The sequence below is a fragment of the Mobula hypostoma genome, chromosome 3, assembly GCF_963921235.1.
Source record: "Mobula hypostoma chromosome 3, sMobHyp1.1, whole genome shotgun sequence".
In the NCBI taxonomy this organism is placed as follows: Eukaryota; Metazoa; Chordata; class Chondrichthyes; order Myliobatiformes; family Myliobatidae; genus Mobula; species Mobula hypostoma.
Window position 1 is genome coordinate 95,921,304 of NC_086099.1, and position 14,133 is coordinate 95,935,436.

The following is a 14,133-nucleotide window of genomic DNA, read 5'->3' on the forward strand; positions in this document are numbered from 1 at the left end:
TGCTTCAGGTAGGGAGATGCAAAAGAATCAACTTTCAAATACTTGCTTTTCAAAAAAATCTACAAGGCTACTGCTCCACTTGTGCTATTTTCTATTTAATTGTGACCTTACATTGGAATTGCATGTTTAATATCACTGGCATACGCTGTGAAATTTATTGTCTTGCAGCAACAGTACATTGCAATGATGATAGTTTCTTTAAGCTATACATTACAATAAGAAATATATATAAAATTAAATGAGTAGTGCAAAAGGGAGCAAAAAGAAAAACAAGTGAGGTAGTATAGATGGGTTCATTGCCCATTCAGAAATCTGATGGCAGAGAGCAAGAAGCTGTTCCTGAACCATGGATTTTTTGCACTTGATGGTGGAAGTTAAACAAGTATTCAATATCACTTTAGCCAAAAAGCATTTATTGAAGTCACTTTAATTGAACACATTGCTCACAGTACAGGCTTAGAAATTAGAAGGGTTATTTTTTTAAGGTCTTGTGCACATTAATTATCAACTGTCAGTATATGCTTATTATAGTAGCTGAATTAGTACAGGAACTGTTTTATCTGGTAGAGAGAGGAAACAGTCGAAGTTCCTGCATAAAGTAGTAACTAGGTGCAGGAGATAAGGCAGTCCCGACCTTTACTGGTAATTCTGAAACTGAAGTGTAGAAATGAGCAAAGAGACAGCAGACAGGTTATTAAACCAAACATACCAGCAAGAAATGGCAAGTTAAATAAGGAATTACTCATTTGTAAAGGGTAAACTTCAATGAACTCAAGGCTTCAATTGAACTCTATCAATACTGCATTTTAAGCAATGTGCTGCAGTTGCCACTTGTGATTCAGTGGTAACCCCAGCATTGATATATTTCCATATCTTCATGGCTAGTCTCTAGGTATCTATTTGGGCACTCCTCCCATCGCCAGATCTTTCCATTTTCCACCACCACATACTTCCATTCAAACCTGGAGTTTGCTGGCAGCTGAATGGTATCAGACCAGAATCCATCCTTATTTGGTTTCAGTGGTACATAATTCTCCCATTGTCCTAGAGATTCGTGGTTTCCTGTCACTGCAAGGATCTGAGAATTTGAGCAAGTCATATAATGAACATTAAAACTCACTGAGACATTGTTGAGGGGCAAAGGAGACACGGCAGCAACTTTCTTGGCCAGATTTTCAGACTCCAAGCTTGTAGCTGTTCTTTCTGATTCATCTTTCAAGACCAATTTGATGCTTTTCCTCTTCTCCTTTTCTATTGTAGTTTCAACAGTATCCAAGGCACTGGGCACTTCAGCATTAGTTTCACTGATGACTTTATTTGTCTGAATGAGCTGACTACCCGTACTGCCCGACTTTTGATCAACTGCTGAAACAAGACCCAAGGCTTTGCCTTCATGATCAGATTTGTTAAGCACCTCTTCCATACTCGGAGTTGCTTTTATTTTTCCACAAACAAGGCTCTTTTCCTGTCCCAAATCATTCTCGTTGATGTGTACATTACGGACAGGACTCCCTCCACCACTGGCTGGTTGAGTCACCTGTTCAGTTTGTTTCTTGTTACTTATCTGTTCGGCAGCAGGCCAGTCTTCTTTATTTGACAGTTTCGGAAGGCCCATCTCTCTGTGGTCACTGGCTGTTGTGTCTGAAATTACTTTAGGCTCCAAAGCAACAGAGTTTTGTGTAACTGGAGATAATGGTACACCAGCTTTCACCTCATTTCTTTCCTTGATTTCAAGTCCATTGGCATTTTCAATATCAGCTTTAACTGTGGAGTGTGAAAACAGACAGACTGACTCAAGATTAATGCATTTAGATAACTGCTTACAAATATCAAAATATTCTATTTAACAGCTACCGACAATAAAATCCGATTACAATGTTGTTCCACTTTAATAATGGGAGAGCTTTTTTTTGGGGGGGGGGGGAATGCTTATTTCAAGAATACATAAAAGCAAATGAAGTAAGTTAAGTGTTTTGCCTCAGTTTATTTAAGAGGGTGCATGCACTTATAATGAGACATATGGTTGAGAATGTGTTGTAATGGACACATATTCCAGTCCTGTCTATGTGCACCACAGTAACGTAGCGGTTAGCGCGACGCCTTTACAGCCCTGGTTCGGAGTTCAATTCTGGCTCCGTCCTCCAAGCAGTCTATACGTCCTCCCCGTGGGATGTCCTCGGTGCTCCGAGCCCTCCCCAAAACCTACCGGGTAGGTTAATTGGTCATTGCATATTGTCCCGTGATTAGGTTAGGGTTAATCGGGTTTGCCTGGGGTTGCGCGGTGTGGTTCGAAGGGCCGACTCCGCGCTGTATCGCTAAATAAGAATGAACGAATAAATCAATAAGATTAAGTTTATGAGCTGGGTTGAAAGTTTCAATATTTGACATATACAGGATCGTCCGGAAGACCCGTTGGTAAACCGCAGATGCTCCAGATCTGAAAAGTAATGGGTCAGTAAAATGAATTCGTACACACATTATTGGCAACCTCTTGACAGGTAGTGGAATTCTTCAACCTGCCCAGGGAGCCACTGCTTCAACTGGAGTCCCTGCGGGATTTATAACACAGTCTAATAATTGATCTCTTCGGCCATAGCAATTAGATTTAAAAAATTTCAGTCAAGTTGCAATCTGAAAACAATTCTTTAAAAAAAGTCAGATCATTATCAGTTGGCTCTGCCCTGTACAGATGCGAAATACAAGGGTGGTTTCTGGCGCAGTGCGGACAGGGGTCAGCCGGTTCGTGCACAACGCGCTCGATCTGACGGGGGTCAGCAGTTACTGTCACTCTGCAGACGTTTAACGCGTGTTGTTGGTACACAACTCGCTCCCCCCGAAACACGGGGGAAAAAACCTACTTCTCATTTTCACAAATTTGGTGTCAAGCTGCTGTGAAGCCGTGGTACAAATCGCTCTCTTGAACCTGTTGCTAATCAATTATTTGGTATGTCATTTTAAATTCAGATATTACTGATTAGAGGGATTAAGCGCTTCCTTCCGCTGCAATCAAAGGATTGGGTTTCCCACTCCCAATCTGTAGATTCCGGACCTGGTTGTAATATGCCAATTTAGAGAATTTAAAAATAATACAACACTAAATACAGATTTGGAAGAAAGCGCAATTTCACTATTTCCGCATTACTGGTGAAGTTCCTCAAAAAAAAACTGTAGGCGCTCATTGCAGGAAAGAGTGGGGGAGAAGCATACGAGGGAAAATACACGACTCAGTCAGTGAAGGGAGGAGAAATACCAAGTTTGTCAAAGCTGAGTTACGTCGTTCCGGTCGCCTGTGGAACTGTCTGGGGAATGTCTACAGCCTGTCTTGTAAAATGACCTGTCACAGAATCGGCCCAACTCACTGTGGTGGGGATTAAAACGATGCAGAAAACACTCGGATCATGTAAAGCGAAATGGGATTAACGTTTGGAATAGAAACGGTTTCTCTTCACGCAGAAGCTGCCTGACCTGTTGGGCATCTGCAACATTTTTTTGCTACAGGATTTCCAACTGATTTTAAACGCATTATCGGAGAAAGTTATGGTTTACCCGCAACACTATTGCCTGGTTCAGCGCCGCTCTCCTTCTGCACCCGGTCTCCGTCCCCGTCGCTATCGGGAACAGTGCTCAGCGTCTCCACTCTCTCCCGGTTCCTGCCTCTGCTCCACCACATCCAGGTGGCCAGGGCCACGACCACAGCCACGGGTACCGCGGTCCAGGAGCTACTGAGCATTGCCACCAGCCCCGCCGCAATACTGAACAAACCCAATGCCATGACCGCACCTTCCCTCCTCACGTTCACCTTTGATTTTTTTTTCAGCAGTGCTGTCGACAAACCCACAGCCCCGGCTCCGCCTCCAGACCAGGCGCCGCAGTGCGGTAGCGCTGTATTTAAAGCAGTACTTCTTTCCAGAGTTGGGGGAGTAGCATTCCAGCTCACCCACCTGGCGCTGGTGGAGCCACATTACCTTATGATGTCTATCTGTTTGTAATCCATCTCTGCACCATTATCCCAGCTACTGACAACAACTGGTCAGGTTTTCTTATCAAAGTTTTATAATGCTTTGTCGGATTCAGTTCAGTAACTTCGATAAAAGATTACAGGGGAAGATGCAATATTGTAAACATTCTGTTGGTTCAGCAGCGATTTTAATGGAAACAACCCACTACCCAATACCCGATCTGCACCCGACTCTCTACTTCACACCATGTGGCTGACTCAGTCTCCTGAACAGTAGCCTAACAAATACTCACACCAAAACACCGCAACAAAACATATTTTGGGCCAGAAATGATCGATTAGAACAGAGAACAACTTAGCACTATACAAGCCCCTCGACACACGATGTTGTACCAACCTACACAACTCATAACCTTCCGTTTCGCGTTCATCCATCCAAGAGTCTTTTAAGTGCCCCTGTTATATCGGCCTCAATCGGCTTGCATTCATTGGCTTAATCCCGATCCTGATAATCAGGATAAGTCAGGCAAAGCAATCCTGGTTATCCTTGCACTGTTCCCCAGTAATTTATGGGAACATGTCCAACTTGGAAAGGTTGTGTAAATATTCACACCGAGAATTCACACACCCTGGATGGACTGATGACCATTCTGGACATATCCATTTCTCATGCAGCGATGTCCTCACTCGAGATGGGGACACCACTCAATATACCCACTAATGGACAAGACTACAATCTACCAATCACTGCCTACCCCCTCCCTGGATATTCTTTGGAGGAATAGCTGGAGGAAGCAAGACCTGAATGCCTCTGTGTTGAGAATTTGATACCTTCTAACCTGAAGACCAGAGGTAACCACACCTCCAGTTAACCTGCAGAATCACATGGCAGTGCTGAAAACTCCTAGTGTGTATGTGGCACCTGCAGAAAGTCGGTCAGTCTTATACCCACAATTAGTTGCTGCAGCTTGTTCTCCATTGTCAACAAAGCGATGGAAGGAGACATCAAAAATGCCATCAAATGCCAGCTACTCATGCATTACTATTATTGAGTGCTGCTGGAGTTTAGGGCAGCAATGAAGGCTGTCCGTTTTGTACGAAGATATCGGGTGGGGTCTCAGGATTACCGTCACATGCAGACATAGGGTTTTTCATGGCTGTTTCTGTAACAAACTTTTTGACCAGTCAGGGTTGTTAGCCCTGAGATGAACCCCCAAACCTGGAGGACCAGTGGACTACTCTTAGTCTGGCATCTACCCTTTGATCTGTTTGGCATGGGTGACTCTACCAAGAGTGAAAGCACAAGGCCCTGGCTCCAGCCAACACAGGTCTCTGAGTCAATGAGGCACGCTAACCTCCAGACCCTATAACAAGATTGTGGTCCTCTTGGAATAATCATATATAAACTTCTCATTAATTGATAGAAAACAGGAGTGGAATTACAAAAAGCCGAGGGCACCCAAGAACAAAAATTCTGTTAATGTGTTGAGAATGCAGAAATATTATAGATGTCAATGAGGATTTAGTCTTAATCCTTCCTGGGGTAGTGTGACTGTGGGAAAAACCAAGAGCATAAATGAGCTGCTGTTGAAGATAAACATTCAAAAGGAGGCTTCAAAATATTTATAGTACCAAAACAGCAAAGAAAATAAACATGCAATGATGGCTTTCATCCAAGAATTTTAAAGATGATTGAGGAAGAGACAGCAGGTTTATAATTTACCAAGCAATATTTGAAAATGGAAATTGGCACAAAATATCAGTATGTATTTAACGTGCAAAACAATAAATTGGTATCCTGTAGCCCAGTGTGTCTTACAGTCACAGTTTGAGGATAAAGGGGAAGCCTTTTAGGACCGAGATTAGGAAAAACTTCTTCACACAGAGAGTGGTGAATCTGTGGAATTCTCTGCCACAGGAAACTGTTGAGACCAGTTCATTGGCTATATTTAAGAGGGAGTTAGATATGGCCCTTGTGGCTACAGGGGTCAGGGGGTATGGAGGGAAGGCTGGTGCAGGGTTCTGAGTTGGATGATCAGCCATGATCATAATAAATGGCGGTGCAGGCTCGAAGGGCCGAATGGCCTACTCCTGCACCTATTTTCTATGTTTCTATGTTTACCATGCACAGGTAAATTTCAGAGTGGGTAACTTGGGATAAAAATATTGACTCTTTGATAAGACCGCTGAAATTTATATGTATTTCTTAAAGTTTAATTTTTGGAAGAAATATACTTCAAAGGAAGCCACTTTATATTGTATCTGTCAACTTTTACAAATTAATTATTATACAGATTTAAGGTGACTGTGGCATTTTCAATATCAATGGGATTTGGGCAGTGGCAAACTCAAGACGGTTGTACTGGGACCAATTGCTGTCAGTTGAGTAATGCCGTGGACTGCGGTTTGTTGAAGACCTGCTGCTAAATTTTATCAAGTAAACTGAAGGTTAATCTCAGGTTGGTCCTGCTCGCCTTTTCCAGAGACAGAAGGCTCTGCAGCTGCTGATAAATGAAGGAGTGTTGAGTGGAACCAGAGTATCCCTTCTTCTCTCATCTTGTTCCACTTATCACCTTCTCTGCCTATCAATTTCCAGCATCTGGAGCCTCTGTCCCTGGATCCCCTCTCTCCCCACCCCCACCCCCACCCCTGGGTCCCCTCTCCCCCCACCCCCACCCCTGGGTCCACCTACCCCTGTTTTACTCTCCTTACCTGTTTCAACCTATCACCCACAGCCAGTCTCCCCCTCTCCCACCACACTCCACCCACCCATCATCCCCCACTTCACCTGCCTCCACCTATCACCTCATCCTTCCCACTCGCCTCGCCATGCTGGCCATCTCCCTTCTATACTGATTCAGGATCTCAACCCACAATGTCAACCACTCTTTGGCTCCACAGATACTGGTTGCCCCACTAAGTTCCTTCGGCATTTTGCTTGTTGCTCCTTTATTGCAGCCCAATGATGTGACGTCATTGTCACCACACCACCGCGAGTGAATTACACTTGTTTTAAAGTTTCCCTTTCTGGAGAACAACAAGCAGCAACAACTGCCTTCCTAGTCAACGGGCACTGGCTCCCATGCTTGTCCCTTCTGCCGATTAGATTCCAGCACTGTTCAGGGCCTCACTGACTGAACTGAGGGAACTGCTGCTGGGCAATCCACCAAAGGTTCATTCAGCTCTTCTGGGTAAAGAAGCAGCTAGTAACCCTTACTTTATTGGAAGTCAGTTTGAGACGTGTACTTCAAAGCTTACCACTCTGAGATTCATACATATACATCACCATGAATCTCAGGGTACAACCTGGAATACATACTTTGATAACAAATTTATTATGAACATTGAAGGATGTCTTGCTACTGATAGGAAAGACTGGGACAAAATGTATGCATTCCTGTTTAATCTCAATAAGATTGAAGCCAATAAATTAGAGAAATACTTTCATAAAGACTGTTCTCATTGCTAAACTGGCACAGTGGTCTGAATTTGCACAGATCATCTGGTAGCCCAATGTGTGTGTGTGTGTGTGTGAGAGAGAGAGAGAGAGAGGGAGAGAGAGAGAGAGGGAGAGAGGGAGAGGGAGAGAGATAAACAGCTGCTGAACTGAGACTTACTTCCTGACATTTCCTTGAAATAATTTAAATCACAAAATTTAATTTGGGCAGGACAATTTAAGTGCAATGACAGGTTTTGACAAGTCAAACTGAAATATTGTTTGGAGTGGTTCATGCATCGGTCACATGGAGACCCACAGCATGACACGATCAGGCCTACTGCTGCATGCTACTTTTACACTGATATAAACAATTCCTGGGAAAATTCAGGCAAACAAATGAACTGGGTTATACATGGCAAAAGAATTAATGGAGTTGCTTCACAGTTCCAGGGACCTAGGTTCATTCCTGAACTCAGGTGATACATGTGTGGAATTTTCATGTTCTCTTTCTGACTGCTGTAAATTGCCTTAGGCATTGGTTAATGGCAAAAAAAAAGTATCAAACAGGAATTGATGGACATGTGTGACAGAGAATAGGTTTCAGCTAAAAGGGAAATAAGGAGAGCTGAAATGAGATTGCTTCTATGGGAAGCAGCATAATTCCAATGGGCCGAATAGCCTTCTATATTGTTATAAGACAAGAATGCACTCTCTGTAAATCTAATTCAGCAGGATGGCAGAACAATACAAAACAGAATGCTGGATCTGCTCAACATTGGCTGAAATATTACAATCACTATCCAAATTCACACATGAAGAAAGAAGAAGAATGGTGGACATACCCAAGAGACACTGGCTGTACTCTGATGTCAGCAACATTGAGTGGAAAAACATCAGCAAAAAAAAATCATGCTGGGAACATTGCTGATCGAAATGTTTGTACTTTCATACAATTGAGTTGTTTAACTTTTTGCTACTTGCATACAACAGCAACTTGAAAGGTAAACCACTCATCTCACCGTAGATAAACACTAACTGTTTCTACGTCTGTTCATTCCATTTCTTTCAATTGTTACCAGCTGCCATAGTCAGCCTCTGAGGTCTAGATGCATCCTTAAGTTAGTAATTAGTATTGAGGGGAACTCAGTGAATGTTTTTGGAATAGACTTTTATCAATCGTGTTGGCAAAACCAAATCAAAGAGGTAATTCCACTGCAGCAATTAAGACGTATTTATTTTTCCTACTTTTAGAGTGATGTTGTAGAATTATATTGGTTATTGTCCAACGAGGCTTCACCATTCTCATGACTTTTTCAGTCCTTTTCGCTTCCATGTTGCACATCGCCTCCCACAAACTTTCCGCGGGTGTACAGCTAATCGTCAGAACTAATGGAAAACTATTCAACCAGTAGCAATTACACTCCAGAACCAATGTCAGCCAAACCTCCTCAGTCAATGTTCAGTCTGCAGTCAATATTTGTGCTTGTGTATGTTTGGAGGCCGAATGTGTTCACTGAAACACACGAGGACGAGCCTTGCACACAATGCTTGTAACACAAACGTGCTCCCACAAACTGCCCCTCCTGAATTGCACTGTCACAATGAAGGTTCACCACAGACCCTGGAAACACAGACCTTTTCTCATGCGTTGGGATTTTCCTCTCTAAAGGCAGCTACTGATCCAGTCAAGATGGCGCTAGCGAACAACGATTCCTTGGGCGACATCTTTCAGATAGCCAATCTCTTAAATTATTTCACTTTTTCCATGCCTTCTGCTTGTTCCTTTTGTCTGGTTTGTGTTACGGAAACTGTTGGAACCTGTGATGTGCAGCATCATTGTCACAGTCTGTGAGCCAGCCTTTTGTCAATTAAAGAAAGTCACATTCTGAGTTAGATAGTTATAGAGTCCTACAGCACAGATACAGGATCTTTGGCTCAAGTTGTTAATCTGTCTAGTTCCATTGACCTGCACCTGGACCAGAGACCACTGTACCCCTCCCATCCATGCACCTATCCAAATTTCTCTAAAATGTTGAAATCAAACCTGCATTTGTTACTTCTGCTGGAAACCCATTCCACACTCTCACCACCCTCTGAATAGAAAAGTTTCCTCTCATATTCCCCTTAAATATTTCAGCTTTCATGCTTAACCTGTGACCTCTAATTCTAGTAGCACCCAACCTCAGTGGGAAAAGCCTGCTTGAATTTGAAAATTGTTATCTTAGATTCACGACCTCCCCTGCTCTCCCAAGTACTTCTAAGATCTGGACCACTCACAGCAAGCATATCAAGGCACTGAAAAAGTGACACCAATGGCATCGCTGCAAAATCCCCCAAATGCAGTGGGAGGACAAGTGAAACAACACAAGTCACCCCTCCTAGGTCAACACTCGAGTTTCTAGTTACACCCAGTCCAGCTACATTAGGTAGGCCACACTGTTCATGGGACAAACAAAACCCGGGACAGGGACACCGAGAACAGAAACAGACACAGGTGAAAAGAATCAGCCAATAATCAGCGGAGGAGGTGTGTCAGAGTCTGGAAGCCTCTGGTGCCCCCAAGTGGTCAGACCACAGCATGACAAGACCCTATAAGCCCCACCTTCACCCACCCCATGGCCGGCACCTGACAGCACAGGGCGATCCGGATGACAACAGTTTCTGATCAGGTCTGGGTCAGGACATCATGAGAGGGAGCCCACAGCCTTTCCTCTGGGCCTTAACCCTCCCAATCTACCAAGTACAGGAGCCCAAAAGCTGACGGATGTTGTAGGCTGGCTGATTGTCAATGATGGGCAATCTCGGGACTGGTGCCAGAGGACTGCACAGAAGGGGTTATAGATGGGAGACATGGAAGGTGGGGTTGACATGCATGGCATGTGGCAACTGCAGATAGTAAGTGACTGGATTGATCTGATGGAGAGCCCTGAACAGTCTAATGTCATGTGGTGCCAGTTTCTGAGAGTCAACCTGCAGAGGAAGGACTTTGGAGGACAGCCAGACCCTTTGACCAGGACAGAAGGAAGGCCCCTTGTCCAGTCTCTGGCTCGGAGTCCAAGCCCGCGCTCCTAGCTCCCTTGTCCAGTCCTGTTCCAGGTTCCTGGTTTTCGTGTCCAGGTCCTTGCCCTCAGCCCGTATCCTAGTCCTGTCCCTAGTACTTCAGTGTCTGTGTCTTGCACTTGGGTTCGTTCCCTGCCACCAGCTTATGACACTGGCAGCCCTCCACACTATCCACAACACCCCCAACCTTTGTGTCATCAGTAAATTTACTAACCCATCCCTCCACTTCATCATCCAGATCACTTATAAAAATCACAAAGGGTAGGGGTCCCAGAACAGATCCCTGAGGCACTCCACTGGTGACCGACCTCCATGCAGAATATGACCCGTTTACAACCCCTCTTTGCCTTCTGTGGACAAGCCAGTTCTGGATCCACAAAACAATGTCTCCTTGGATCCCATGCCTCCTTAATTTCTCAATAAGCCTTGCATGGGATACTTTATCAAATGCCTTTCTAAAATCCATATACACTACATCTACAGCTCTATCTTCATCAATGTGCTTAGTCATATCCTCAAAAAATTCAGTCAGGCTCATAAGGCATGACCTGCCCTTGACAAAGCCATGCTGATTACTCCTAATCATATTATGCCTCTCCAACTGTTCATAAATCCTGCCTCTCAGGATCTTCTCCATCAACTTACCAACCACTGAAGTAAGACTCACTGGCCTATAATTTCCTGGGCTATCCCTACTCCCCTTCTTGAATAAGGGAACAACATCCGCAACCCTCCAATCCTCCAGAATCTCTCCCATCCTCATTGATGATGCAAAGATCATCGCCAGAGGCTCAGCAATCTCCTCCCTCGCTTCCCACAGTAGCCTGGGGTATATCCTTTCCGGTCCCGGTGACTTATTCAACTTGATGCTTTCCAAAAGCTCCAGCACATCCTTTTCCTTAATGTCTACATGCTCAAGCTTTTCAGTCCACTGTAAGTCACCCCTACAATCACCAAGATCCTTTTCCGTGGTGAATACTGAAGCAAAGTATTCATTAAGCACCTCTGCTACCTCCTCCGGTTCCATACACACTTTTCCATTGTCAGACTTGATAGGTCCTATTCTCTCACATCTTATCCTCTTGCTCTTCACATACTTGTAGAATGCCTTGGGGTTTTCCTTAATCCTGTCCACCAAGGCCTTCTCATGACCCCTCTGGCTCTCCTAATTTCATTCTTAAGCTCCTTCCTGCTAGTCTTATAAACGTCTAGATTCATATCATTAGCTAGTTTTTGAACCTTTTGTAAGCTCTTCTTTTCTTCTTGACTAGATCCACAACAGCCTTTGTGCACCATGGTTCCTGTACCCTACCATCCTTTCCAGGTTCATTTCCCAATACCAGGTCAAGTACAGCCTCTCCTCTTGTAGGCTTATCTACATATTGTGTCAGGAAACCTTCCTGAACACACCTAACAAACTCCACCCCATCTGAACCCCTCAATCTAGGGAGTTGCCAATCAATATTTGGGAAATTAAAATCTCCCACCACAACAACCCTGCTACTATTACGCCTTTCCAGAATCTGTCTCCCTACCTGGATCCAGATGGATCCAAGTACAGAGGAGACCAGAGACAAGGACAGAGTTGAACAAAGAATCTTTATTTGTGGACTGATTTATAGAGAACTCATGCCAGTTCTCAAGAATCACTACACACAGGGTAGGTAAACTCAGGATGGAGCAATGACAAACAAGAGAGGAACTGAAATAGAAAATCAAAACAAGGCACTGGAGCACTGATAACTGAAACAGACACAGGTGAATATAATGAATTACTAATCGGGGGTGGGGGGTGGCATGTGTCAGAGCCTGGAGAACTCTGACGGCCCCAGATGGTCAAACATAACTAGTAAATTGTGGATTGTAGTGCAAGGAACCTCAGGCAAAGCCGAGAAGTAGAGACATAGCATGCAGCAGGGATGACACTCAAGCTTCAGGAACTCCATTAAATATATTATAACGTGCACCAATTGTTACGTATAATTGAATTTGCTGTTAGGGCTGTGGATAGTCATTTTAATCAGAAATCAAGACCTACTCTGTTTCTTAATCAAGTCTTCATAGCAGGAAATCTCATCAACTGAGAATGTAAGAAATTCTGTACCAAATTCATGCTCAGATAGATCAGCTTTAAATGATGCAAATGGTGTGCATGAGTTTTTAATTTTGAACACCGACTCTGTGTGGCCTTTCAGTTGCTCCTACAAGTAGTGTACTCAACAACATACCCCACTGGACCTCTGAATGAATGTGTCTGAGATACCACCCTGTTAGGTTCAGGGATTACCCCATAGTCGACTGTGATCATAAGTTTTGATTTTAAAAAAAGAGACTTTGCAGCATGAGGGGTTTGGTGTTGGAGAATGGGTGATTGGGGTGTCTAGGTAACTGGCTGACGGGGTTCAGTTGGTTACGATTGCAGTTGATCGGCAAAATCAATGGATGAACCAACTTTATTTGAGACATGAGGTCGGGGAGCCAGAATTGTAGACAATGTAAGGTATGGTCATGACAGAAGAAAAGGAAGGTGGAAGAAACCAGTGAAGCAATGTTGGAATTGAAAGGATCTCTCATGCAGACGGCAGCACATCGTAACCATAAATTGATACAAAAATGGGAAAGAACGTTTACAATCCAGATGGAACATTACCAAAGCAAATTGCTTGGGGGAAGGGACAAGAGAAGGGCAAATATGAAAATTCCAAGTAGTAGTAACAGTGTTATTGGGCAATCACCAGAGAGCAGCAGTCACCAAACTGGTTTACAACCCAAATGGTAGGCACTGTAGGCCCAAGTGTGCCCCCAGAACATGGTGTAGATTGAAGTGATTGAGCTGATGCAGGTGATGAATATGGGACTAGTGAAAAAGACTCACAACATCTACCAATTAACCAAGTAGCTCCCCTCTGGGTCATCTGGAAAACCTCAGGGAATAGTGCTACACTTTCTAGGGTGGAAGAACTTATTGCAGCAGCAGAGAAACAGGTATTGCTAAATCAATGATCTGCTATCAACTGTAATGTTCTTTTTTGGCAAAATGTTGAAGAATTAAGGGCTTACCTTTTGACTTTAATGTACATCCTTTTAAAGGCTAAAATTGTGAGATAGGTCTAGTCTGCATTGTATGACCAAATCCAAAATATAAAAAAATTAACTTAACCGGGGAAACGAATCACCAGAGGAAAAACTGGACGATGCCGAGGGAGGTAAGGATGTGATAGGTACAGTGCGGGCGCAATGAGCCAAGACTACTTTAAGCAAGAGCCAAAGGAAAAAGTTGAGAATTATGTTGAGTGAAAATACCAAGCATACAGTATGAGCAATGCAGTGGCCTACATAGACCTAAAGGAGACCGGGAGACCGTGACGGCTTCTTATAACTTGTGAAAGATGGCCCGGATAATGAAAATGGGACTACCTGTTGGCCACATGTTTAATCAAATTCTTAACCAGGCAGTGAGAGCAGCAGCAGAACGGGGAATAACAGGAGGATGCACAGGCATAGTGGCAGGGTTAGACAAGTCAGACAAGATGATGTGGAATGTTTCCAGTGCAGAAGGGGGGAACATATGACCACGAACTGCAAGAGCATGGTTAAACAAAAAGACAAATTAAGTTCAGTAATTGTGGGAAAACATGGCTAAGTCAGTGCATTTATTGGTCAAAGATAGAGGAGA

General features: G+C 43.8%; 1 protein-coding gene across 1 annotated transcript; it reads right to left on the minus strand.

Annotated features, from left to right (window-relative positions):
• Window positions 1-375: 375 nt before the first annotated feature.
• stbd1 (starch binding domain 1) lies at window positions 376-3,862 on the minus strand. Its single transcript, XM_063042193.1, has 2 exons — window positions 3,547-3,862; window positions 376-1,764 (listed from the first exon to the last, which is right to left on the minus strand). The coding sequence occupies exons 1-2, from the start codon at window positions 3,770-3,772 to the stop codon at window positions 839-841; spliced, it is 1,152 nt and encodes a 383-aa protein (XP_062898263.1). The 5' UTR covers window positions 3,773-3,862; the 3' UTR covers window positions 376-838.
• Window positions 3,863-14,133: the final 10,271 nt, after the last annotated feature.